The 25,626-nt window shown below is 44.1% G+C and overlaps 2 protein-coding genes across 3 annotated transcripts in view; one reads left to right on the forward strand and one right to left on the reverse strand.

The window, feature by feature from the left end:
* PSMB7 (proteasome 20S subunit beta 7) overlaps window positions 1–23,731 on the forward strand; it is a 68,837-nt gene extending 45,106 nt beyond the window's left edge. Inside the window, exons 7-8 of the mRNA XM_038745988.1 lie at window positions 21,891–22,042; window positions 23,529–23,731. Of these exons, the coding sequence (XP_038601916.1) occupies window positions 21,891–22,042; window positions 23,529–23,640 (264 nt within the window). The 3' untranslated portion in view covers window positions 23,641–23,731. The remainder of the gene's footprint in view (window positions 1–21,890; window positions 22,043–23,528) is intronic.
* Window positions 23,732–24,168: 437 nt separating this feature from the next.
* The window catches only part of NEK6 (NIMA related kinase 6), a 157,280-nt gene continuing 155,822 nt past the window's right edge, over window positions 24,169–25,626 (reverse strand). For both annotated transcript variants that reach the window (XM_038745818.1, XM_038745817.1), the window contains one exon: window positions 24,169–25,538. In XM_038745818.1, coding sequence (XP_038601746.1) covers window positions 25,428–25,538 — 111 coding nt within the window. In that variant the 3' untranslated portion in view covers window positions 24,169–25,427. The remainder of the gene's footprint in view (window positions 25,539–25,626) is intronic.

Raw genomic sequence — 25,626 nt, forward strand, 5'->3', positions numbered from 1 at the left:
ATGGACATGGGTTCCAATCCTAACCCTGCCACTTCTCTGCTGTTTGACCATGGGCAAGTCACTTCACTTCTCTCTGCCTTAGTTACTTCATCTGTAAAATGGAGATTAAGGCTGGGAGTCCCACGTGAGACGTGGACTGTGCCCAATCTGATTAGTTTGTATCTACTCCAGCACCTCGTAGAGTGCCTGGTACATAGTGAGTGCTTAACAAATTCCATTAAAAAAACAAAAACAAAGTAGCACAGAGAAACCTTTGTTCAGCATCTGCTCCCCCCCACGCTTACCCCCAGTCATATCCCCCTCCTCCCAAAACACAAGTGGAAGCAAGTTGTTCTGCTTTATGCAAAAGAGAATTTCAGCGAGGGAGAAATGGCGGACTAAATCTACCCCAAATCTCTGCTCCTTCTACTTCAGCCCTGATTCTGTATTGCTGTAGATTGACATGAAGAAATGCTGGTTACCCCCTGGCTGTCCCTGAACTAAAGAGGAAGCCAGCCTCTCTGCTTCAGCGTGGTGAATTTGTCCACCTAAAATCTCTGTCATTCCGTATCACCCCATACTGTGCTGCTTTTGGGTGAAGAGGAGAAATCCTTGCTCCCTCCTGGTGGAGAAAGAGGCTGACATGATTCCCTCCAAGGGTAGAATCTTAGCTCCACTACCAGCCGAGACTTTGGATTCAAAAGCTCCACGACGGTTTTCAAGGAAGTTAATGAACTTTTAAAAATGAGATAACCTTAATAGAAAGAGGAGCTCAGAGGTGTACAAGGACTTACCTCGTTACACAGTGCTTGATGAAAAAAAGACTTTTATTCAACTTAAATTAGACAAGTTTTTTGCTGCACAAAGTTGAAAAACCACTGTCAGTAGAGCAAGTTGCTATTTCTGCAGCCTAATGATTTTTGTTATTGTAGGCACTTACTATGGGCCTGGCACTGTATTAAATACTGGGGCAGATATAAGCTAATCGGGTTGGACACAGTTCATGTCTGTGTCCACAATCTGTGATCATATTGCTACTCTTTAATATCTTAGTGTTGTTTTGAATTAATCTAATAGAGAATAAATAACAGGTTAGTAACAAATGTTACAGACTACTGCATGTGAAGGAATTTCATATTTTCCCCTAGAAGTTATAGAACAGAACCCAAGTTATAACATACAAATCAGTTGAAAAACATACCCCAGGATACAGTTGTTGATGATATATCCATGTGTTCAAAGACCATTTTTCGATTGCAACTTGGGGTATGGTTGTAATGTGCAATTGTTCTGGTGGAAAATTTCAACAGACTATAAACCCATTTTAAATTTTGTATTTGAATATTAGGGCATCGAGCCAAAATATGGGCAGAAAACACAAAATTCTGATAAAATAAATGCCAGGTGTTTGTTAAAGAGTCAACAGACCAGAATTGGACCAATGTGATGGGAAACATGTTAGGTACTTGCCTTGACAGTTTATCTGGAGATGCTGTTCTATCATCAATCAGTCAGATTTATTGAGAGCCTACTACTATGTGCATACTGTGTATTTAGCACTGGAGAATGTAGAGTCCGTAGGAGGCACTACCCCTGCCCACAAGGAGCCTTAACAAATACTTCCATGGCTGTTATTTCGATTAGTCTCCTCAATTACTTAAACCACAGCTCATTTTCCGGGCACTTAATTCCTCGCTAAGATAAAGGCCTCTTTTCATTTGGTATAGTGAGAAACATAAGCCCTTAAAGATTATGATTCATTCAAATGGGGGAGATGATTAATATTTAGTCTGTCAAGATCAATACCGTTCCCCTTTGCACTAATTGTCAGAAAACCTTGCTTGGGCTACCGAAGGGTCGGCGTGTGTGCTGCAAGACCATCACATCACAGGACGATGATTCAAAGGCAAACTGTCCTGCACCCTCTGGTAGCGACTTGCAAATTAGCATCTGGAATCTAATTAAACAAGCTTAATGAAAGTAGCAGCTGACTACTCCTGGAAAAGACAATCAGCTTTTTTTCCTCTCTGATCTATATTCTGTACTATTGAAGTTGATCACCAAACACATCGTGTGAGCACAGTTAAAAAAAAATTAGCATTTATTTGAAGACTAGGGACTGTTTTTCATTCTGTTATGCTTTTGGCATGCTCTGGCGTCCCATGAGAGCCATGCCACAGCAGATAGTGCACAATATTTATAAATCCATGACAGGCAATAATAGCAACTTGAAAAATTCTTTTGCTAGAATTTCAAGTTGAGAGCTGCCAAAAGCTGAGAGGATCAGATCTGCAGTGGCAGCTGCTGTGCCCTACAGTTAGAATTCTAGACTTTGAAGATGCTCGACTTAAAGAAATGAAGACTGCAGGCTTAGCCAATTTTTGCAGGTTTCTAGAGCCCTGGCTCTCTGCCTTTTGAAGATGAGTTGCTGAAGCTTCTCCCACTGCCTGAGGCATGCTAACACCAGCAGGATATGTTCTTTTTTTCCCTACTCTTCGTGAATCTTCAGTTTTATGTAGCACATGCTTTGTCACTGCCAACTGTGATGGTCCTTTCCTTGGCTGCCGTGCCAAGATATGAGCTCTTCCCCTCCACCCTTCAGAGAGAAACCGCTAAGATAGATGGTGACGTACCCAAGGGCCCCTTCAGCCGCCTGATTTATGGAGTCATCTTTCATCAGGAGGCAAGTGCTGGCCTCTAGAGAAGCCCTTATAGATCGCTAAAGATGTGTGCAATTTCAGCCCTAAAGGCCCAGGGCCGCTTCAAAGTGGGCCGCCGAACACCTAAATACTGTAGAGCAAAATTAATTTGTCATGTGGATGGCTATAGATCTCTCTTAAATAACCAAAGTGGAGAAGGAGCATAACCCACTCCCTGTCTTGACATCAGCTCTCTCCTTTGTGTTAGAAAGAATGGCAAGGTGGCAGGAAGCATAGACATCTCCAGACATGGTGCCCAATTTCCTGCTTAGCAGATCTTAATGCCAGCTAAGATTAAATGATTAATAGTGAAAGAACTCTACCATCGTGGTTTTTTGATTAAATGTGGCCAGCCAGACATGAACACTTGCCCAGTGGTCTGAGCTGTTGATCAGGAGACCTTATCCTTGGGGAAACTTGGAAACGTTCATCCCTAATGATACAAGGTGATATCTCTTGACCTGCTCAGCCAACGAGTAGGGCTTGAAACGAGGGTAGTGCCTTGAATCAGTTTCTTTTTGGTGGGTGGGGAGGGGGAGCGGAGGGAAGCTCAGCTGGGTGAAGCTCTCGGTCAACTCAGGCAATGGTGTGGCCAATTCCTGTCTTTGCTGGAATCCTTGAGAAGGCAGACACACTCTAAACAGGAAAAAAAAGTCCAGCTAAGCTACTGGAAAAGCTGTAGAAACAGACCATCAGTGAATAATCTGGAAACTATCCAGTGACCCAGAGATAAACCAAGAAAGAAAAGGGTAAATACAGGACGACACCCTTTCTGTCATGATTGGAAAGGTTCAAGGAGGAGAAAGGGACCAAGACATCATAACATGATAGATACTAAACAGTCACTTCAAGAGGACTATTTTTCGAACTCTGGATTTCCTTCTTTAGGCACTCCCCTCTCCCCACCAGAATATCCTCCACCCGTTGTTCTTCTCAAAGGTTACCAGAGAAGGAAAAAAATACTTTGCCTTTTTCCAACTCAGTTTTAAGATGCGCAGTGCAAAGTATTACAAAAGGCTAAATTCCAAAATGTAATATAACAGTATTGAAATTATATCTCCCCCTTGCCACCCCCCAAGAAATGCCCAGAATCACTAGTGGATTGTATTTATCTGCTTGGGTCCTGCAGGACTACTGTAGAGGGAAATATTTAAGATCTTGAATGGAAAAAGGACGGCTAATTTGGATAGCAAGTAGTATCTCTTCTCCTGCCAAAACTTTTTAATCTTGGTCAACAATTGTTCTCTTCTCCATCTTATTTTGTGTGCATCTGTGTTACTGGGAGCTCAGGAGCCTAGACAAGCAGCATATGAATTCTGTATTCATTAGTGATGCTGATCCAAATGCCTCTGTTTCTGCCACGGGGCTCAGGTGGGGAAGGCGCCGGCTAATCCCACCAGCTGACATTCAGAGGTTTAATGACTCTATAGGAAGGTGACCACTTGCTGGGAGGTTTGTGGGCTGAGCCTTGACAGCAGACAATGGAGATCAAGGGAGAAGATCAGTGTTAAGCTGAAATGCCTGCCTGAGATATTTGAACCCATGTTGGCTTCAGACACAGAGCTTAAGTGAATATAAAATTAAAAAAAAAATCTGACCCACCTTACCTGTAAACAATGTTTCCTATCCCGTATTTATATAGCCTGCATGGGTGTTTGTATTTTATTATACTCTAACACTTTACTAGGTGTTGGCTTAATGAGCTGATCTTTACTCATGTTTCCTGTTTTTATATTTTAGGGATGTATTTGTTCAATTTAAACTATTTAGGTATCACATGAGTGTAGAAAAATGGCCCTTTTAGAGCCCCCCCCCCATCTCTCTTTTTTAAGACTTATTTTTAAGATGTGAGGTTTTTGATTAGTTTTAATTTTTGGCAGGTTGTTGTGAGCCCGTTGTTGGGTAGGGACCATCTCTGTATGCTGCCAACTTGTACTTCCCAAGCGCTTAGTACAGTGCTCTGCATACAGTAAGCGCTCAGTAAATAACGATTGAATGAATGAATGATTGCTCTTTTGCAGAGCTCATATTCCAAAGGCAGTGGTCTCCTTAGTTCGGTGTTCCTGTTGAAACAGTAAAGAAATATTTGAGGAGCTGACGTTATAATACTCAAAATAAATTTGTGGGGCATGGATTTTGGTCACATTTGTTTTTGTTTGACATTTGGTTAAATCATTCATTCATTCATTCATTCAATCATATTTATTGAGCGCTTACTGTGAGCACCGTACTAAGCTCTTGGAAAGTACAAGTCGGCAACATATAAAGACGGTCCCTACCCAACAACGGGCTCACAGTCTAGAAGGGGGAGACAGACAACAAAACAAAACATTTTGACAGGTGTCAAACTCAGCAGAACAAATAGAATTAAAGCTATATGCACATCATTAATAAAATGAATAGTAAATATGTACAAGTAAAATAGAGTAATAAATCTGTACAAATATATATACAGGTTCTGTGGGGAGGGGAGGGAGGTGGGGGGGATGGGGAGGAGGAGAGGGAAAAGGGGGCTCAGTCTGGGAAGGCCTCCTGGAGGAGGTGAGCTCTCAGTAGGGCTTTGAATGGAGGGAGAGAACTAGCTTGGCGGATGTGTGGAGGGAGGGCATTCCGGTGGCGCCGGGGTAATATGAGTATTCCTTGGGTTTTTTCAAACGTTTTTGGTTTCAGCCTGGCGGATGTACGGTTGCACTTAAAACCTGAAACACTGCAGCCCATAAATGTTTTTACTTCTTTTAAAAGAAAGTATTTAACATTGAATATTGATTATGAACTTACTGGTTTATGAGTTTAATGCCATGAAGTGTATTCTAGGCAGTGGGATAGTTTGCTCCCTGGCCCACGTCCTTCCTCTGGCCTGGAATGCCCTCCCTCCACAAATCCACCAATCTAGCTCTCTTCCTCCCTTCAAAGCCCTACTGAGAGCTCACCTCCTCCAGGAGGCCTTCCCTGACTGAGTCCCCCCTTTTTTCCTTTCCTCCTCCCTTCCCCATTGCCCCCCCCAACCCTACCTCCTTCCTCTCCCTACATCACTTGTATATATTTGTTACTCTATTTTATTTGTACATATTTACTATATTTATTTTATTAATGATGTGTATGTAGCTATAATTCTATTTATTCTGATGGTATTGACACCTATTTACTTGTTTTGTTTTTTTGTCTGTCTCCCCCTTCTAGACTGTAAGCCCGATGTTGGGTAGGGACCGTCTCTATATGTTGTCGATTTGTACTTCCCAAGCGCTTAGTACAGTGCTCTGCACACAGTAAGAGCTCAATAAATACGATTGAATGAATGAATGAAATGGTAAGAAAGATCAGCTTTTAAAAATGCAAAAGACTTTAGTAGGCTGGGGCCTGAGGGAATATTATTCTTGGCCTTACCTACTGTTTTATCCACTTGATTTTTGAAATTGATATTGAAGTGGCCATTGAGATGTGGCTGAAGAAAATTACCCATTACACTTTTATACCAGATGAGTAGTTCATTCTTTTGTCTTGGCCATTTTGAGTTCCAGCCCTCCCATTAACCATCATCCACAGAGCTCTTGGACCTCTTAGGGTGTCATGAAGTCTTAATGAACTGGGAAATTTGCTTCAGGTAATTTGGTGGGTGTTCCAGAGCAAATGGAGTTTTTCCCCTTATCAATAGAACTGGCAGGCCCCTTGACAGATCATTTGGCCCAGCCTGCTCCCTACAGATAAGGGAATAACCAAACATTTACCAGGGGCAGTTTATCTACTCTTTGTGTAGAAGGTTCCAGGGTTAGGGTCTCAACAACCTATCTTAGTAGTCCATTTTAATGTTTTATTATACTACCTGTCGGGGAAAGCCTTCCCGTGTTGGAAATAAGTTCTCTTTTCTCCACCTCCTCAGGTAAGGAGGTGGTTGAAACGGGTGGGAAAAGAGGGGCCAATGTATATCTGGGCTGGATTTTGGGGTAAGGAATTTGTATCTTTATCCTGTGCTTCTTAGTGCAGGGGGAAGGGAAGTTGGTGGGTGGGGGTGTCCTGAGATGCCACAAATAGAGGAGCGGAAAGGAAAAAAAAAAGCCTGCCGACCTGGGAATAGCACAAGCGAGCAGCATCAGTTGCTCCATGAGCCAGTATGTTGAGAGTTTGGAGTATTCTGATGGCAGGCGGATTGGGTGAAAAGTGGGTTCCTTAGGAAGTGTAGGCCTGGGAATTCCCAAGGACTGTAGCCTGATCAGCTTTTAGAAGGAGCTCAGGTCTGCACTTCCAAAGGGGGATGGAACACCACACACTCTCATGCATATACACACAAATAGGCACAGCCTTTTGCTTTGGAGAAATCTTGGATGAAATTCCAGGGATCTTAAACCCACTTGACTCTATGACCCTGCTCTAACTTTCTGCCATGCCCTACAGATGTGATGGTTTTGTGTAATCCAGAAACAGCATTGAAAGGAAGCTCTGCACCGAGCAATATAGATTCCTTTTACAGCTATTGGCAAACTGTACAGTACATAAGAGATCATTTTACTACACGTAGGATAGATATGAGACAGGTAATTATTTTTGATGCATTTCTCTGGAGCAGGTGTTCCATTCTAAATGGTTTCAGTTCATATATTTCCTGTAACTGTGGAACATAGGGGAAAATAGACTGTATAGAAGAATATTTCACAACAGTGTGCTGCTGAAGGGCTGCACCTGTGGTGAGACTCCAGAAGGCAGAATGAACTGCAACTTGAGCAAAGAATCTTTAATCAGAAGGAGCCAAAAGGAAGATTCAGAATGGGATCCAAGGAGCTGTATTTAAGTGAATAAATGTTTTCTGAAGGGTTCTAGGTGTAGAGATTGGAAAATTAAAAGCAAAAGATATTACTGTAAAAATACTCTAGGTCATATTTGAACCAGAAGGCTGAGCTGGGCATGCAACAACATGGCAGAGAGGATGTCCAGTGAAGGCAGGGCAAAGATCACTAAAACAGCCCAAGAAGGAACAGCATATACTGGAAATATGAAACTTGCTTGCGTGTGTGTGTGTGTGTGTGTGTGTGTGTGTGTGTACACAAATGCATGCATGTGCGTTTTTGCTGGAAAGAATAGAAGGAATGAAATATAGGTGTGCGTGCTATCGAATGGTAACTTAGACTCATATAAGTTTCATCTTGGCAGGTAATTTGGCATAAATTGTTAATGTAAATCCAGGTTACTGGTGAAGATGTTATTTTACTAAAAAAGATAAACTGCTGATTAATTCAGTATAGAACTCAATTACAAATTGAAAGTGTCTCTGCGGGACCCCAGTACCCTAAAGACAGCAGATGTTGAATTGATACTCCAGCATATTTCACAGTGATATGAAATATTAACGTGGTTTATTATACTTGTGTGGTGTACATTATCAGTAAGGGGGAGGTGGTGAGAAATCTGCGTGTGGGAACATACACACCAGTGAAACATTAAAACTCTCTGATTGCACTGAAGTGTAATTAAGGACTTTAGGAATGGTTTTTTTGGAAAAATTAAAAATAGCTCTGTGGAAAATTAAGTTTAAAATAACATCCTTGCCTAATTATTTAAATGTGGTGGCTGGGTATCCACCCAGATAGCACTGGCTTGTGTTTATTGTACAATAAAACTGAATTCCCTGAGGCAGGAATTGAAGCTTGAGATTCACACACCCACTTTCAAGAGTTGGAGCGGTAGGAATTTAGCCCACACTCTTCTGTCTCGCTCGTCCCCACAGTTTCACATTGCTGTATAAGCCCTCTTCATTTCCTGGTGGAAAGGCTATGTATAATGTAGTGTTTTTGCATGCTGTTTTGTAAACTTGGTTGACTTTGGGCCTGAAAGGCTTTTTTTCAGGCCATTTTCTAAGTGTACTAATTTTGCCAGTAGTATTTGTCCAATGCAGAACATGTATTAAGCACTCGGGTGAGTACAGTGGAGTTAGCAGACATGATCCCTACCCTCAAGGAGTTTATAATCTAATTGGGGAGTCAGAGTAAATTAGATTACAGATAAGGAGAAACAACAGAATGTAAGATATGTTTAAACGTGCAGGGATAGGTGTGTGTATTTTTGTGTGAAAACCCAAGTCCTTAGGTGATGCGGAAGTACTGAAGAGGTAGGGCTGTGGGAGGGGGAGAAAAGAGATTAATTAGGGAAGATGAACTTTGGGCATTTGTTATTCTCCCCATCCTCAACGCAACAGCAAAGCAATTTCATCTTAAATTACATTAAATTTGGTATTATAAATTTTTATTTTAATGTCCATCTCCCACTGTAGACTGTAAGCTCATTGCGGGCAGGAAGTGTGTTTGCTAACTCTGTTGAATTGTACTCTCCCAAGCATTTAGTGCTCTGCACATAGTAAGCGCTTAGTAAATACCGTTGATTGATATCGAGCATAACAATAATGATGATGATGGTATTTGTTAAGTGCTTACTATGTGCCAGGCACTGTTCTAAGTGCTGGGGTAGATACAAGATAATGGGTTTGGGCAAAGTCCCTGTCCCATGCCCCACATGGAGGGGCATGAAGAAGAGACTAGCAGCAGGGGAGGTGAGAATAAAGAACAGTGAGTAACTTGGTACTAGAGGAATGAAGCATGCAAACTAGGGCATAGGGGCCAGAGAGCTTATTGAGTGCCTTAAAGTCAATGGTCGGGAGTTTATGCTTGATGTAGTGAGGAATTTTTTTGGTGCAGTGTAATCAATTAGTGGAATTTACTGAACGCTTACTGTGTGCAGAGCATTAGCATTGTACTAAATGCTTGGGAGAGAACAACAGGGATTACGTACAACAGTATACTTTCCCTTCCCACAAAGAGACAGACATTAAAATAATGGGTATAAGTGAAGTGGAGCTGAGGGCGATGTGAAGATCCAAGTGCATAGATGATGCAGATAGGTGTAGGTGTAGGGAGTTGATAAACGCCAAACCACCACCCCCCTTTCAGAGCATTACTAAGATCACAACTCCTACAAGAGGCCTTCCTTGATTAAGCTCTCTTTTCCCCAGCTCTCTGTCATTCATTCAGTCATACTTACTGAGTATTTACTGTGTGCAGAGCACTGTACTAAGTGCTTGGGAGAGTACAGTACCAATCTTGGCAATTACATTGCCAAGATCTGCCCTCTCCTCTCCATCCATACCGCTGCCCTGCTCATTCAAGCTCTCATCCTATCCCGTCTGGACTACTGCATCAGCCTTCTCTCTGATCTCCCATCCTCGTGTCTCTCTCCACTTCAGTCCATACTTCATGTTGCTGCCCGGATTATCTTTGTCCAGAGACGCTCGGGGCATATTACTCCCCTCCTCAATAATCTCCAGTTGCTACCAATCAATCTGCACATCAGGCAGAAACTCCTCACCCTGGGCTTCAAGGCTCTCCATCACCTCGCCCCCTCCTACCTCACCTCCCTTCTCTCCTTCTACAGCCCAGCCCGCACCCTCTGCTCCTCCACCGCCAATCTCCTCACCGTACCTCGTTCTCACCTGTCCCGCCATCGACCCCCGGCCCACGTCATCCCCCGGGCCTGGAATGCCCTCCCTCTGCCCATCCGCCAAGCTAGCTCTCTTCCTCCCTTCGAGGCCCTACTGAGAGCTCACCTCTTCCAGGAGGCCTTCCCAGACTGAGACCCTTCCTTCCTCTCCCCCTCGTCCCCCTCTCTATCCCCCCATCTTACCTCCTTCCCTTCCCCACAGCACCCGTATATATGTATATATGTTTGTACATATTTATTACTCTATTTATTTATTTATTTATTTTACTTGTAGATATCTATTCTATTTATTTTATTTTGTTAGTATGTTTGGTTTTATTCTCTGTCTCCCCCTTTTAGACTGTGAGCCCACTGTTGGGCAGGGACTGTCTCTATATGTTGCCAATTTGTACTTCCCAAGCGCTTCGTACAGTGCTCTGCACACAGTAAGCGCTCAATAAATACGATTGATGATGATGATATAATACAACAATAAACAGACACATTCCCTGCCCACAATGAGTTTAATAATAATAATAATAATGATGATGTCATTTGTAAAGCGCTTACTGTGTGCAAAGCACTATTCTAAGTGCTGGGGGCGGTAAAAGGTGATCAGGTTGTCCCACATGGGGTTCACAGTTACAGTCTGGGGGTGGGTGGGGTGACAGACATTAATATAAATAAACAAATTACAGAGATGTACATAAGTGTTGTGGGCCTTGGTGCTGGGGGGAGAACAAAGGGAGCAAGTCAAACAAAGGGATGCAGAAGGGAGTGGGAGAAAAAGGGGAAACTTAGGGAAGGCCTCTTGGAAGAGATGTGCTCTCAGTAAGGCTTTGAAGCGGAAGAGTAATTGTCCATTGGGTTTGAGGAGGGAGGGGCGTTTCAGGCCAGAGGGGTTGGCGGTAAAATTGAAGCACAGTGAGAAGGTTAGCATTAGAGGAGCAGAGTGTGTGGGCTGGGTTGTGGCTAGGAGAGTAGTGAGGTGAGGTAGGCGGGGGCAAGGTGATTGAGTGCTGTAAAGTCAATGGTGAGGAGTTTTTGTTTGATGCAGAGGTAGATGGGCAACCACTGGGAGTTTTTTGAGGAGTGGGGTCACGTTTTCTGAACGTTTTTGTAGAAAATGATCCAGGCAGCAGAGTGAAGTATGGACTGGAGTCGGGGGGAGACAGGAAACTGGGAGGTCAGCAAGGAGGCTGATGCAGTAATCCAGGTGGGATAGGATGAGTGATTGTATTAACATGGTAGCAGTTTGGATGGAGAGGAAACGGCGGATTTTAGCACTGTTATGAAGGTGGGATTGACAGGATTTAGTGATGGATTGAATATGTGTGTTGAATGAAAGAGAGGAGTCAAGGACAATGCCAAGGTTAAGGGCTTGTGAGAAAGGATGGTGGTGCCCTTCTGTGTCATGTAGGCACTTCGATCTGTGAACTTGGGAAATGTGATATTTTTCCCTATCCACCACTTTACAGCATAAATTACCCATTTATTCATATCAATGTCTGTCCTCCCGCCCCAGACTGTAAGCTTGTGTGCAGGGAAAGTGTCTGCTAATTCTGTTGTATTGTGCTCTCCCAAGTGCTTAGTACAGTGCTCTGAACATAATAAGTGCTCAATAAATATGATTGCTTGATCGATGATGACAGAGGAAAAGAAGGCTTAGTTGGGGAAAGCGTCTTGGAGGAGATGGGGTTTTAATTAGGCTCTGAAGGTGGAGAGAGTGGTTCAGTCTATGTTGCACTTGTAGCTTCTGCACTGCTGGAGTCAAGTCTCTGGACCCTATAGCATTCTAGTTGCCATTTTCCTGCTCAACTGGAAGTTGAGAAGGGGGTGGAAAAACTCGGCTTCATCATTATTAGTATTTGAGCTCCTGCTGCGTACACTAGGACTGTACTAGGTCCTTGAGAACAAACGATAAAAAACACACTCCCTGCTTTGGAGGAGTTTGCAGTCTAATGAATTGAATGCTTGAACATGGGGAATAGACCATGTTATATTTCACTTGTCAAAAGTGAAACATTTTATGTTATATTTTGTCTGCATATTATAGGAAATCATGCTGCTGTTATCTGTTCCCTCCTGTGTTGTGAACCAACAAATGAATTAATTTCAGGTTGATTCTGCCCTAGGCTCCTTTGCTCCCTGTCACTTTAATCTCCTAAGGTTAATTAATTGGCAGTTATTTATCACTGGCCACCTGCATTTTATGGAGAAGGTTTTATTGAGGTTTAAAGCTGCGCCCCTTTCTGACAGTTCCAAGCAGGTCTGGCTCCCCACCTCAGCAACCTTGCCTCTTACTTCTGTACTTTGGTTCTTTCCCTTCTGTATCTGGTGTAGCCAACATTTTGTGAAAATATTTCCCTCCACTCCCCCCTCTTACCCCTCTCTCCCGACTCGCGATCGTTCACGTTGTTGTGCGGTGCTCCTCAGGAAGTAGCAACACATTCATCTCCCTGTTTTGCTCTGTTCTTTTTCTCAGTGCCATTTGGTCTTCTCGGAGTTAGAGTCTAGCCAACGTGGCCCGGCTCCTGGCCCAGAATACTTTTTCTAGGAAGCCATTTACCGGGGAAATATCTTGGTGGGATCCGTATTTTGCAACCTTGGATGTTTTGGGGTGGACAGTCACCTTGGCTTGTAAATTTGGATGCCTTAGACAACCGAAGGAGTACACCCTCACAGATCCCACACCTGTTACAGCAATGCTGAAAACAGGAATCCGAGCCAGTTAGGCTAATGTTTGCATTTTGGTGCACAATAAGCAACCATTGCCAGTTGTGAGCCAGTTAGCTAAACACTTGAATCAGTCAGTCAGTGGTATTTACTGAGCACTTACTTGTGCAGACACTGTACTAGGTGCTTTTGAGAAAACCATATGGTAGAGTTGGTAGAAATGTTCCCTGCCTGCAAGAAGCTCATAATTTCTCATGAAAACTCCACCCAGGAACACTCTATTTTGACCAAACAGTTCCAGGCAAAAACACAACCAGAGTTTTAAGGCCTGGCAAACAGTCCTGTATTTAAGAAAATTGCACTTAATACTTAATTGCATTTAAGAAAATAGAAAATATATACCTGCCCATGGTACACATCAGGTGTGTTACAGAAGATGGGAAGTAGACTGCTTTGGGGGATTCTTAAACACTTTTTGGAGTTCTTTAAATTTTATACAACAGCACATAATGGTTCCCAACAACTGACATTAGCAGTGCAGTGAAAACGTTTTTTGTTTCAAACTCTGGATTGCCCCCAAGATCATTTTTAACATCTTCCCTCCTCCTTTACTCCCTTCTAATGTAAGACCCAACTCTGGTCTGGTGTCTTAGCACTTCCACAGTTGATTTTAAAATGGCTTCCACTTAAACAGCTATCTTTCCCTCAGTTTCTCCCAATACATTGACAAAGGTGATTATACTTTTTAGGGTCTTCCATCCTTTTTGTAATGTCACTTTCTCAAACCCTGATTCCTCTATGGTCCCTGACTGGTTCTGTCACTGCTCATACCTTTTCCAGTTCTGCTGCTCAGTGGCCAAACCCTGAAGGACCCGGATAGAGTCTGGAGTGTGGTTGGAAGACGTTCTTGGGAAGGAAAAGAGCCATTGTGGTAGTGGTTGGGTGTGGCAGAGCTGGGAAAAAGGACATTTCTCCAAATTCTCTGCTCTGGGAAAGTGGTGGGCCTTTAGCTAAAGTGTCACCAGAACTGCTCCAGATTCTTCCCATCGTAATGGCAGGAAGAACTTTCAGTCCAGTTCATTCCGGATGCTTATAATGAAGGCCTAAATTCCATGTTTTAAAAAACGAATCCCTTCCCCAGGAGAGGATACATGCAGGCTGAGAATATCTGTAGGTCCAGTGGTTTGGATAAGTTCATGGACAAGAGATTCCAAATGGATTTTAGAGGAGCATTTGGTATTATATAAAGGGAAAGGTGAGGGATGGGGTTGAAGGGCAGCCATCATCAACTCTGTTTCTGCAAGTGTTCTGTTGCTCCTCTTGGAGATAGGACCATGGGCTGCATGGATAATTGGTCTGACCCAGTAATAATAATAATGGTGGTATTTGTTAAGAGCATACTATGTGCCAGGCATTGTACTGAGCGGTGGGGTGAATACAAGCAAATCTAGTTGGACACAGTCCCTGTCCCATGTGAGGCTCACAGTCTCAGTCCCCATTTTACAGATGAGGTAACTGAGTCACAGGGAAGTGAAGTGACTTGTCCAGGGTGCCGTTTACGTTCTTAAGATTTATGCATTTCTTTTGGCTTACCCAAAGCCTGGCCCAACTAGTAGGTTGGAAACTCCGTCAAAAGAACATTTACATTTTTCCTGAGAGGAAGTAATGTATTTTTGATTGCCCATAACCGAAAGTCAGGCCTGGAAGGTTTATATAAAGAGAAGATTAATTTGTTTCCGAAATAACTAGTGCATTGAATGGCTTAGCCCCTTAAATTTTACTCTGCTGCCATTCTAAATCTGAAAATCACTTAAGTGAGAAGAGAAATTCGATTGAAGTCATATATAAGAATAATGTGAAAAAGTTCCTTAGTACTATTTTGGACCTGCCCATAGCCCATGTAGAGAGGTAATCTATCAGTTTGCGAGCATCTACAAAATGCAACTCTCCAGATAACAGGTTTAAAGTAAAGATTTAATACAGTCTCCATCTACTATGATGTTGCAGTGACAGTTTAAAACTCATTCTCTAAATCTCAGCAGACTTTATAGCCAGCAGTGGGCCAATATAAAGTTTAATAGCATTACAACACATAAATCATCTTTTAAAGATGCTACCAGTAGCTCCAATATTAAATGCAGACAATCGTCTGTGTTATAAATAATTTATCAAACACCATTTCAGATTAGCCTTCCATGCTGAGTTATTTATTTTAGCCTTTACTGTACTATTCCTAAGGCACTTTTTGAAAGATCCATTACTGGTCAGTTTAATGAACTTGGGAGTCTGTTTTGTCCCCTCAAGCACTCTGATACAGCTGTGGTGACCATTACATGGCTGATCTGGACCTCTTTGTGCCTTTTACAAGTGCTGCCCATTTGTCATGTAGTGGTAAATGGAGTTGCACATTGGAGTCCGGGGACACATTGTGTGATGTAGTGATGGAGACAAACAGATAGCTCTATAAAGTGCTGCTTGTCACAGCTGACTTGTATTACAGTACATCACTCTTATTGTAATCTCATTTAAGAAGCCGGAGAGGCCTGGGGGAATGATATTCCCAGTTAGCTTGGTCTTTGTAGCCATAAAGCAGGAAATGCTCCTTTTATAGTCTCTGAACTTTTAGGTGTGGGATGAGGGGGGAGGGGACGGGAAGGGGATGCTTTGGTGCTTTCCAAGCTTTGGATTGTTCCACTAACTTCATGTCACCAGAGTTAAGGTGGTGTCAGCATTTTCATTATAAATCTGTATTTGGGGGTTATTCTAGCTATATGAATACTTTTGCTTTCTTGGCCCAGGACCCATTAAAGATTTCCAAAGTCCATTTGGCTTTTTTGTTAGACACAGCATTGCAGTAGCATTGGGGAAATAAGGTTTGGACTATTTTAAATTTAATTACTTGGATTTGAAGCAGTGCACCAAGCTGCTCTGAACCTGGAAATCTGGAAATCTGGAAATCTGAAACAGCATTTGCACATTGGTGCTTGCTGAAATCAGGATGGAGTACAAATCGTTTGAGGAGGTATATGCACTAGTCTCCACAGTGGGTAACTCCTGAAGGGAAAAATAGATGCCCAACTTGTGATTTTACAGCTACCTATGAGATGATAGAAACTTTGGTCTCCTCACAGGCTCTAGATGGTGCTTTTTCTTGATGATTTTTCTAAAGTATCTATGGCACAGGCTGTAGACAAAGGTATTTAGTCCTGATGTCCAGTGTGGTAAGAAAGGAGTTGAGTTAGTTCAGTAGAACATTAACATATGCCTTTGAATTGTAGATGTTAAAATCAGCCGTATATCCCCTCTTCCACTCTTGGTTGGCTCCAGGAACACCAAGCAGAAACAGATCCCCGAGCATTTTTTCAGTTGGGCCCTCCTCTTGCCCCATCCCAGTGCTGTGGGCTCCTGCAGTCAATCAATCAATCAATCAATCAATCAAATAGTGGTATTTATTGAGAGCTTACTCTGGGCAGAAAATTCAGTGTATTAAGCGCTTGGAAAAAAACAGTACAACAGAATTAGTGGACACGTTACCTGCCCGTAATGAGCCTACAGTCTAGGATAGGAGGGGCACAGCAGGAGTAGAAGTCTGGTGGTGATTCCTGGCTGCAGGGGAATTCCCATAGGCCAGACCCCAGTTCAGTGGTGGAAGCAGGGAATCTGATAGTAACCAGGGGTCAGGGTGGCTGGCAAACACAGGCTGTGTTCCTGGCCTGAGTTGCATCCAAGCCAAGCCACCCCCGGGCTCCTCTTCAGCTGCTTGAGAGCAAGGCTACTCAACTGCTGCTTCAGCCCCCGGACGGTCTGTGAGGAAAGGCCGGAGCCTGCCTGGAAAGACAGCCACGGGGAGGGTAACAGCTTACAAATAGGCAACCAACCTCTGCAACCCTTTTGCCCCCAAGGACTTCGGCAGAATGCAGCAAACAATTAAGGGACTGACCGGTTAGGGACTTTTTGCTCCCTTATATTTGGCGTTGAACAGTTGGACAGCGGGGAGTTGAACAGGCAGAGCAAGTCGAGGATGTGTGAGAGGACAACCAGAGTAGCCTCGGCTATCCTTCACCCTTACCAGGGCCGCCAGCTGGGGGACAGCAGATAGCTTATTGAAGTTCTGAACTTCAGGCCTTAATTTGTTTTAGACTGAAATGTCAATGTCATGGCCGTCACCAAAACCTGCCGGTCTCAGCTCTGCAACATTGCCAAGATCCGCCCTTTCCTCTCCATCCAAACCGCTACCCTGCTCGTTCAAGCTCTCATCCTATCCCGTCTGGACTACTGTATCAGCCTTCTCTCTGATCTCCCATCCTCATGTCTCTACCCACTTCAATCCATACTTCATGCTGCTGCCCGGATTGTCTTTGTCCAGAAACGCTCTGGGCATGTTACTCCCCTCCTCAAAAATCTCCAGTGGCTACCAATCAATCTGCACATCAGGCAGAAACTCCTCACCCTCTGCTTCAAGGCTGTCCATCACCTCGCCCCCTCCTACCTCACCTCCCTTCTCTCCTACAGCCCAGCCCGCACCCTCCACTCCTCTGCCGCTAATCTCCTCACCATGCCTCATTCTCACCTGTCCCGCCATCGACCCCCGGCCCACATCATCCTCCAGGCCTGGAATGCCCTCCCTCTGCCCATCCGCCAAGCTAGCTCTCTTCCTCCCTTCAAGGCCCTACTGAGAGCTCACCTCTTCCAGGAGGCCTTCCCAGACTGAGCCCCTTCCTTCCTCTCCCCCTTGTCCCCCTGTCCATCCCCCCATCTTACCTCCTTCCCTTCCCCACAGCACCTGTATTTATGTTTGTACATATTTATTACTCTATTTTACTTGTACATATCTATTCCATTTATTTTATTTTGTTAGTATGTTTGGTTTTGTTCTCTGTCTCCCCCTTCTAGACTGTGAGCCCACTGTTGGGTAGGGACTGTCTCTATATGTTGCCAACTTGTAATTCCCAAGCGCTTAGTACAGTGCTCTGCACACAGTAAGCGCTTAATAAATACGATTGATTGATTGATGGCCAGTAAAATATGATTAACTAGATGAAGATCCTTCTATAGAGGCAATTCCGTGGAGTTCCTGGATAACAAGTGTCTGGCTTGCCTCTGTCTTGGGTCTGGGTCCCCGGTTTCCCCCTCCCCCTGCAGCTTCTTTCCCCCAAGGGGTATGATCTCAGTGGGAGCCTGACTCGCCATGGGGAAAAGCACTATGTGTGTGCATCAGGACTACTGAAAAGGGAAAGACCAGAATCATTTCAGGCTCTGTGGGGTGCAGGCAGACTCTCTCTGGACTCAACTGGAGATGGCTGGGTCAAGACTGGCAGTGAAGGCCTGTGTAGGGATTGAAAGTCTCATTTGATGAACTGAGGTCAGTCCTGGCTGTTTCCGTGGTGTCTCCCCTTTCCTTCAGCAGGTCTGTAGAGGGAGCCAACGTAGCTGAAATGACCTGCTGTTAGCTTCAGCCTGAAGAAAAAGGAATGGAGACCCAGAATAGTGCAGGCTCCGGATTTGGAAAGAGCTAAAATGACCACAGTTCTCATATGGTGGAGGGGGGACTTCCATTGGCAGGCCAGGGATGAACAAAAGAAAGCCCGGTGGTATAGATTGGAGTCTCGGGTTTCCCTTTGGTGTAAGAAGTGGGGAGGAAGTGGACCCTGAATCCTGAGTGGACTGAGAGAGCCTTCTGGGACAACATTGGATTGGTGCGGAAAACAAGGTGGGTGGGGATCCCTTCAGCTGTTCGTTTTAGAAATGTCTGGACTCACTCACTGACTTTGGGCTAGGGAGGATTCTGACTGACCCAACTCAGGAAAGAGCTTTCTGATACCAGCCTGAAGTGAAGTGTTTCATGGGAGTTACTGCCCGGGCCGAAGTGAAATACCCCAACATAGAAGAGGGTATTAAAGCTACAGTGCGGTCTCCTGTTTAAAATGCCCAGCCCTAGGAAAACGATCAGTAAGTTTGTGATCCAAGTCCATTATCACTGAGGGGTGGTAAAACATGGGTTAAATCAGGTGATTTCAATTGAACTTGCTTTAGATTTTGAAATGGTGGGCCTTTCCAGAACTTGTTCTTTCCATGCTCCGCCCCTCCTGCTTTATGAGGTAAGATGGTGTTGGGCAGGGAGCAGGTCTACCAACTACGTTGTATTGTACACTCCCAAGTGCTTACTACAGTGCTCTGCACACAGTAAGTACTCAGTAAATACCCACTGATTGGTTGATTGATTGAAAGCCCAGGCATCTGACATTTGCCCTGCTGGTGCGTAGGGATGCAGCATTTTGGCAGAACCTAATTCCAGCCTCCACTCCCACTCACTACTGAAGTTACTCAGATTTGGAAGTTGGTGCTAAGCCTGGTGAGTGAAGTCAGAAAACCTTGAAAGTATAGGAATTTCCCTATGATGGCATTCCCATTTCCTCCAAACTTCATCAGCATCTTACTCCTCCTCATTGGACCACTAGATGGTCAAACTGTTCGACTCCTGACCTTGGGCTTTAGGTTGGACACAGTCCCCTGTCCCACTGGGGGCAGATCTCAATCAGATCTCTCCCACTGCTCTCCACTTTTCACTCTTTGTTCCTGCCAGCCTACTCAAACCTGCTGCCTTCAAGTCTTTTCTGCTCCTGATCTCTTATTCTCCCTTCCCTTCCTGAGTCTCCCATCACCTTCATCAGAACACTCCCCTTCCCATTTTCAAAGCTTTCTGAAATCACATCTCCAAAAGGCTTTGCCTACATATTTTCCCCACAACAGCTTGTATAGCACTCCTACGGTACTCATGCAACCAGTCGGATCAATTGTATGAGCTTACTGGGTGTGGAGAACTGTTCTAAGTGCTTGGGGGAGTTCAGGAGTTGATGGACACACTCTCTGTCCACAGTCTAGAGGGGGAGATGGACATTAATATAAATAAATTACAGATTGGTACCTAAGTGCTGTGGGGCTAAGGGTTGGGTCAGTACATAGTGCCCAAAGGGCATGGCTTAGTAGAAGCAGCGTGGCTTAGTGTCTAGACCACGGGCCTGGGAGTTAGAAAGACCTGGGTTCTAACCCCAGCTCCACCACTTATCTGCTCTGTGACCTTGGGCAAATCACTTAACTTCTCTGTGCCTAGGTTACCTCAACTGTAAAATGGGGATGGAGTCTGTGAGCCCCCAGGGGGACAAGGGACTGTGTCCAACCTGATTAACCTGTATCTACCTCAGTGCTTAGAACAATGCTTAGCACATAGTAAGTGCTTAAGTACCATAATTATTATTATTATTATTGTAGATTCAATGTTAGTATTTTATATGCCTTTAGCTCCTTGGGGGCCAAGTAATCGTATCTACTGATTCTACTATATTCTCTTAAAATAATGCCTAGTACAGTACTTTGCATACAGTAGGTGCTCAATCAGTACTAATTGTTCTACTAAGCTGGGAAGGAGGGGGAGAGGTAGAGCACAGTTTGAGTATCTCTTTGTTTCTTTCTGTCAAGGAAGAGTAGTCCCTGCCCATGGCCGAAGGTAAGGGAGTACTGGAGATGAAGGTGGTGTGGGGAAGGGTCTCCCTTTATTCTAGGCTTTCCCAATAGCATTCAAGCAGGGCAGACTTGTAATAATGATGGCATTTGAAGCGCTTACTATGTGCCAAGCATGGGTAAGGAACACCCACCCCCTGCTGCCCCCAAAACACACCTGAGTATCCCTTACAATTATAACTGCTTAGTGCAATGCTATACTTTCTGTAATTGTGGTATGCATTTTGTGGGGAATAAAAGGAAAAAAAAGCCCCGAAACCCAATAATTGGAGATGGGGGGAGGGGTGTAAGGGTAATTAAAGAGTTTATTTTAAAATGGGTAAAAATCTGGCTTGTTTCAAAAATTTCAGGTTAATTTTAACTTTATTCACATGTACTAAAATCAGCACCGCAAGTGCTCAGCATATAGTATTCCTCTGTACTGTTTGCAGTGGTGTAGATTAAATGCAACATCACAGCTACCTGTTGGCATACATAGCATTGTCAGTATCTTGTTTAATTTGGGGTTTGGGCTCCAGCATCAAATCCCAAATCTTGGGTTTGAGGGCTGTACGTGAAAGTGAAGAATAGATGATATGTGCTCAACAGAAAAGCAAAAAGTGACTCTGGATGTCTGTTATTCAAGGAAACTATAGGTTATTTAAAGGATAGTGAGATGGGAATTCCTCTGGTTAGGGGAAGGACTTTAACAATGGCTGAACCTTCTAGATAACATAATCCACATCATGTCCCTATTGGAGATACTGGAAATTCATCCAATTTCCAATTCTCCTATTGGAGATACTGGAAACTGGAAATGGGCTAAATCAACCTGGCAGAAATACGATGGATTTGCAGTAAGAGGTTATTTTTGGCTGTGAATTGGAAAAAAAATTTTTTTGGCCCAAGCTAGAAATAAGACTAAGGGATAGAAATTGGGCAAAACCCTTAAAAACTCAACCCCTCCCCACCTTAATGTTGACAGTCATATGGTGCTGGGGTTTTCCCTTTTGGTCCATGCTCCTGATCATTGTCAAGCTGGGTGTTAGCTCATAGGCTCTCTTGCTGCTGGTTGGATGAGGTTAGGTGAATCCCAGGTCTAATGGCAACAGGCCTCCCACTGACAACCCCTTGCACAGTAAGCCCAGACTTTCTAGACTGTGAGCCCACTTGTAGACTGTGAGCCCACTGTTGGGTAGGGACTGTCTCTATATGTTGCCAACTTGTACTTCCCAAGCGCTTAGTACAGTGCTCTGCACACAGTAAGCGCTCAATAAATAGTTGATTGATTGCACTGGCCCTAGGCTGCTTCCCTGCAGCTGCTGTCCAGTGAGCTGTTGCCTGACCCAGCAGCACTCATGGGTCCCCTTCCTGGCTTTTCCCACACGCAGCAGCTACATGGGCTGCATGAAGTTTTAGGCTTTGCCCAGTTGAACTCAACCTGTAACTTTCAGTTTTTCCATTGGTGTTTGGAGTCAGATGTGGCCATTATTTTGATTTCCAAGTGAGTTTCCCACAGGGACTTAGTATTCCCTGTTCTGCAGGCAGGTGAGGATATAAATATTTTCATTTCTTCCCCAGGAGGAGGAGGCCAAACAACTGGTGAGAGATGCCATTGCAGCTGGCATATACAACGATTTGGGGTCTGGGAGCAATATTGATCTCTGCGTCATCAGCAAGAGCAAGTTGGACTTCCTCCGCCCTTACGCCGTCCCCAACAAGAAGGGCGTCAGGTGGGTCAGTTGGGATGGGGAGAGGGGTGAACGCCTCTCATTCCCGTGTCCAGATTTGGGTTGTCTTGAAGTCTTTTGTGGTAGGGTTTATTCTGGATATATAATGTGAGTGGAGAATTGTGGTGCCTTCTCTGTCTCTTCTCCCCTGACATTTCTCCTCCCTGCTATGCTCATCTGAGGCAAATGTTCTTTTCCCTCTAAGAGCCAGGTTTTGGGATTGGGCCACTCTCCAGGTTAGAGGTGTCACAGAAAGTAGAAGGCAATTTTGGAGCATGCAGTGTATCACTGAAAGCAAAACCCTTGTGATTTTGCCACACAAGAGCCTGAAAGGGAGCTATAGAAGAGTGACTACATAAAATCAAGTGGTTGGCAGCATGTTGGAAGTACATTTTTATCAACCAAGCCAGAGTGTCCAGATTGGGACTAGGGACTGATTTATCTTCTTTGGGGATGAATGGCAACTTGCAGGACGATTCCCAGGAGCTCCCCAAAGGACCTGCTCCAGTTCACCCCTCTAGGTCCCCGAGCGTCAGCTCATGCTCTGCAGGGGGGAATTTTCCCAGCTGAACTTGCACAAGGTAAAAGACACCTCACAGGCTGCTGAAATAGCCTGTAACTAAGCGTGATGAAAAGCCTTTTGTTTCTTGCTTTAAAGTAGACAGGAGCCGAGCCACAGCGTTGTAGCCCAGCCAGAGCTGAGTCACCAGGCGGTTTGCTTGGGCTTCTTTGCTTTGTTCAGACCATGAGGTCAGCTGGGTAGAGCAAGGTTTTAGGCCAGGAGAAGAGGCTCACCAACGGCCACCCCTCACCAGACAAGCCAGAATTCCCAGTTTGTTTGCAACACGGCATGGGGCTCTTCATGAAAGGTCTTGCTGGGAGAGGAAGGCATCTTAATTATAGAACTGTCTTCAGCTCCCTTTCCGGCAGCTTTAGCACCACATGTCTAGGGGAAGAAATCCAACCATCTCTCTCTCCCCTCCCCCCCAGCTCCTTATTTTGGCATCTCCTTTCTCTTCCCTGAAGTTAAATGGGTTGTTGTGAAAGGGGAAGACTTGGAGAGCTCCAGCCCAGCCCAGCTGTACGGATCAGGACTTCTCTGTTTATGGGAACACATTTCCAGTTGGAGATGGCATTTGGGTTTTTGTTTCCTACTCCTGGGAGTGGACCAACCGCACAACAGATTTGGACTAGCTGCCTCCAGAAATCCTGGTGGGGAAATTTTCCTTCCGCCAAAACAGTCACCCCTGAGTGTTAGGCCAGAAATTTTAGCCATGGCACTAAGATTGTGCTTTCTGCAAAATAGACAAAGTTAGCTTTTATGTTCTTTAAAGTGCAGTGACCTGTTTCGTTCTCCCTCGTCCTAACCGAATTCAATCTGATTGTTGGCCAATTCCAGGGGCCTGAGTTTAATCAATTGGTGAAACTTCCAAATTCTTGGCTGGGAGAAGGGCGGAGACACCTTCACAAATTCCCTTTCTTTCTCCAGGTACGGCAGGTACAAGTGTGAGAAAGGGACAACAGCTGTGCTCACTGAGAAAGTCACTTCATTGGAACTGGAAGTGCTGGATGAGACTGTCCAGACAATGGATACTTCTTAAGCTGGGCCGTTTCAACAGTTTTCTTGTACCAGGGATTGGACCGAGTCCACTGTATGTAAGAAACTCAAAGCAAATAAATGGATTAATTGGATACCCGAGTTTGGTGGAAGGTGCTTACACCCCCCACACCCTTCCCCAGTCAGAGGGTTGATTGACCCACATCAGCCAGAACCAACAAGTAGTGAGTGTTTTAGAGCATGATGCCTTGGGAGGTTAATATCAATCAAGTACCTAAATGAGATCTCATGGGTTTGGGGCTGAAAGGAATCCTACCAGTTGGCACCAGTTATGTTCATTTCACAAACTTGTAGGTTAGGATTTAAATAGTGTCTCCTATTGGAAAAAAAAATGCCTTGCAGAGCTGGAAGAAGACCTCATTGATGGTTTCTCTGTTTCACCCCCACGAGCTGCTTTTCTGGTCCAAACTTAGCAAGCTGGGGGCATTTCAGAAAACAAATTTCTAAGCCTAATGCCCAAATAATGATTAAGTAGGTGAGCCGAATGGATGCCTCACACACACAGTCCAACACCCACTTACCCCAACTTTATTTCAGTATTGAGAACAAAGCAGACATTACTACAAGAGACATTATTTCATACATGGGAAAAAAAAAAGCAATGTAACAGCACAGCTCTATCCCTCTGCCCACGGTCCTTCCAGAATGCTTTGGCTGCAGCTCTGTACACATAGGCAGATGAACCGGAAACACTTGAACGTGAATCCCCAAGCAAGCAGCAACCGCTTTTTTCATTCAGCCAGAATCAGACATCATTGATTCAATGAGTGACCATTTAGTCCATTCAAGAATTAAATTTGTGAGTAAAAACAAAATGAACACACCCTTTCCTTCAAAGCTTTTTCTAGATTCACATTTATAAATTAGTCTTCACAGTTAAATAGGTATGGGTTAATCCTGTTTGGGTATTAAACCATGTCAGGCTTTCTAAATCTGTGCTTGACCTAACACTGTTCAAAGCACTGTTCTGACCCTACCCTAGGAAGGTATCTTCCTAGAATTGAAAAATGCCTTAACACTGGTCTAGTAATGAAATGGTTCTGCCAGGGGAAAAAATACAGGGCTCAAAAGGTAGAACTGGCTTGGTGAAAGAACAGCATTCACCCAGATACTGGTTTGGACTCTCGCCCCGCATCTCTCGTCATCATTAGCCATGAAATGACAGAAAAAATACTAGCATTAATCTCCACTCTACTTTCCATTAAAAAAAAAAAAGTAATCCAAACGAGCGTGTTTCTTCCCTTTCCAACAGCAGGAATGAAGCACACAGCTTGAATGTTTCTAAAGATACGAAGGACTAAACTGAATTTGCTATTAACCATTTGCAAAAGAGGCTTGTTAGCAGTTATACTAATTACACAGTCTACTGCAATTCTTATATTAGTATAAACAGTGACAATTCACCAGAGGAATTATTTTTAACATTTCACATTACAATTGAGATACAAGGAGTACTAAATCTCCTTGTTGATGATTTCATCTAGATTACACACAACAGGTTAGAGAAAGTACCCTTGAAAGATGTAACATGTCATCAACTTTTTCCAGAAGTTGCTCTGCCTCCCAGCATCTTCCCTTTTATAAAGCACGACCACTTTAAAATCCCTTGTCAAACAGGTAACCTGCAGAAATCACGGAGACGCGTTTAGAGACTGTTCCGCGCTCACTTGTGTTTCACAGGGCGCCAGCCAGTCAGTCAGCTTCTTCTGAGAAAAAAACAGAAAACTTCAAGTAAGACTAAGTGGTGGTGACTTGGAGACGTTCCATGGTTCAAGTGCTGGAGGTCCAGACGTGCATCTGTTTTGCTGTTTGGTGCACGTAACCAATGTCAGGTCTCTGATCGGGATCCGGGTAGATGCACATACTGACCAGTTCCCGTAACTGAAAGAGAAGTGGAGACACAGGGAAGTAAGGGAGGTGTCTTGGCTTTTTTTTTTTTCTGTCTCCTTAAGGGCATTCAGATTCCAAA

This window comes from Tachyglossus aculeatus, chromosome 4, assembly GCF_015852505.1.
Source record: "Tachyglossus aculeatus isolate mTacAcu1 chromosome 4, mTacAcu1.pri, whole genome shotgun sequence".
NCBI lineage: Eukaryota > Metazoa > Chordata > Mammalia > Monotremata > Tachyglossidae > Tachyglossus > Tachyglossus aculeatus.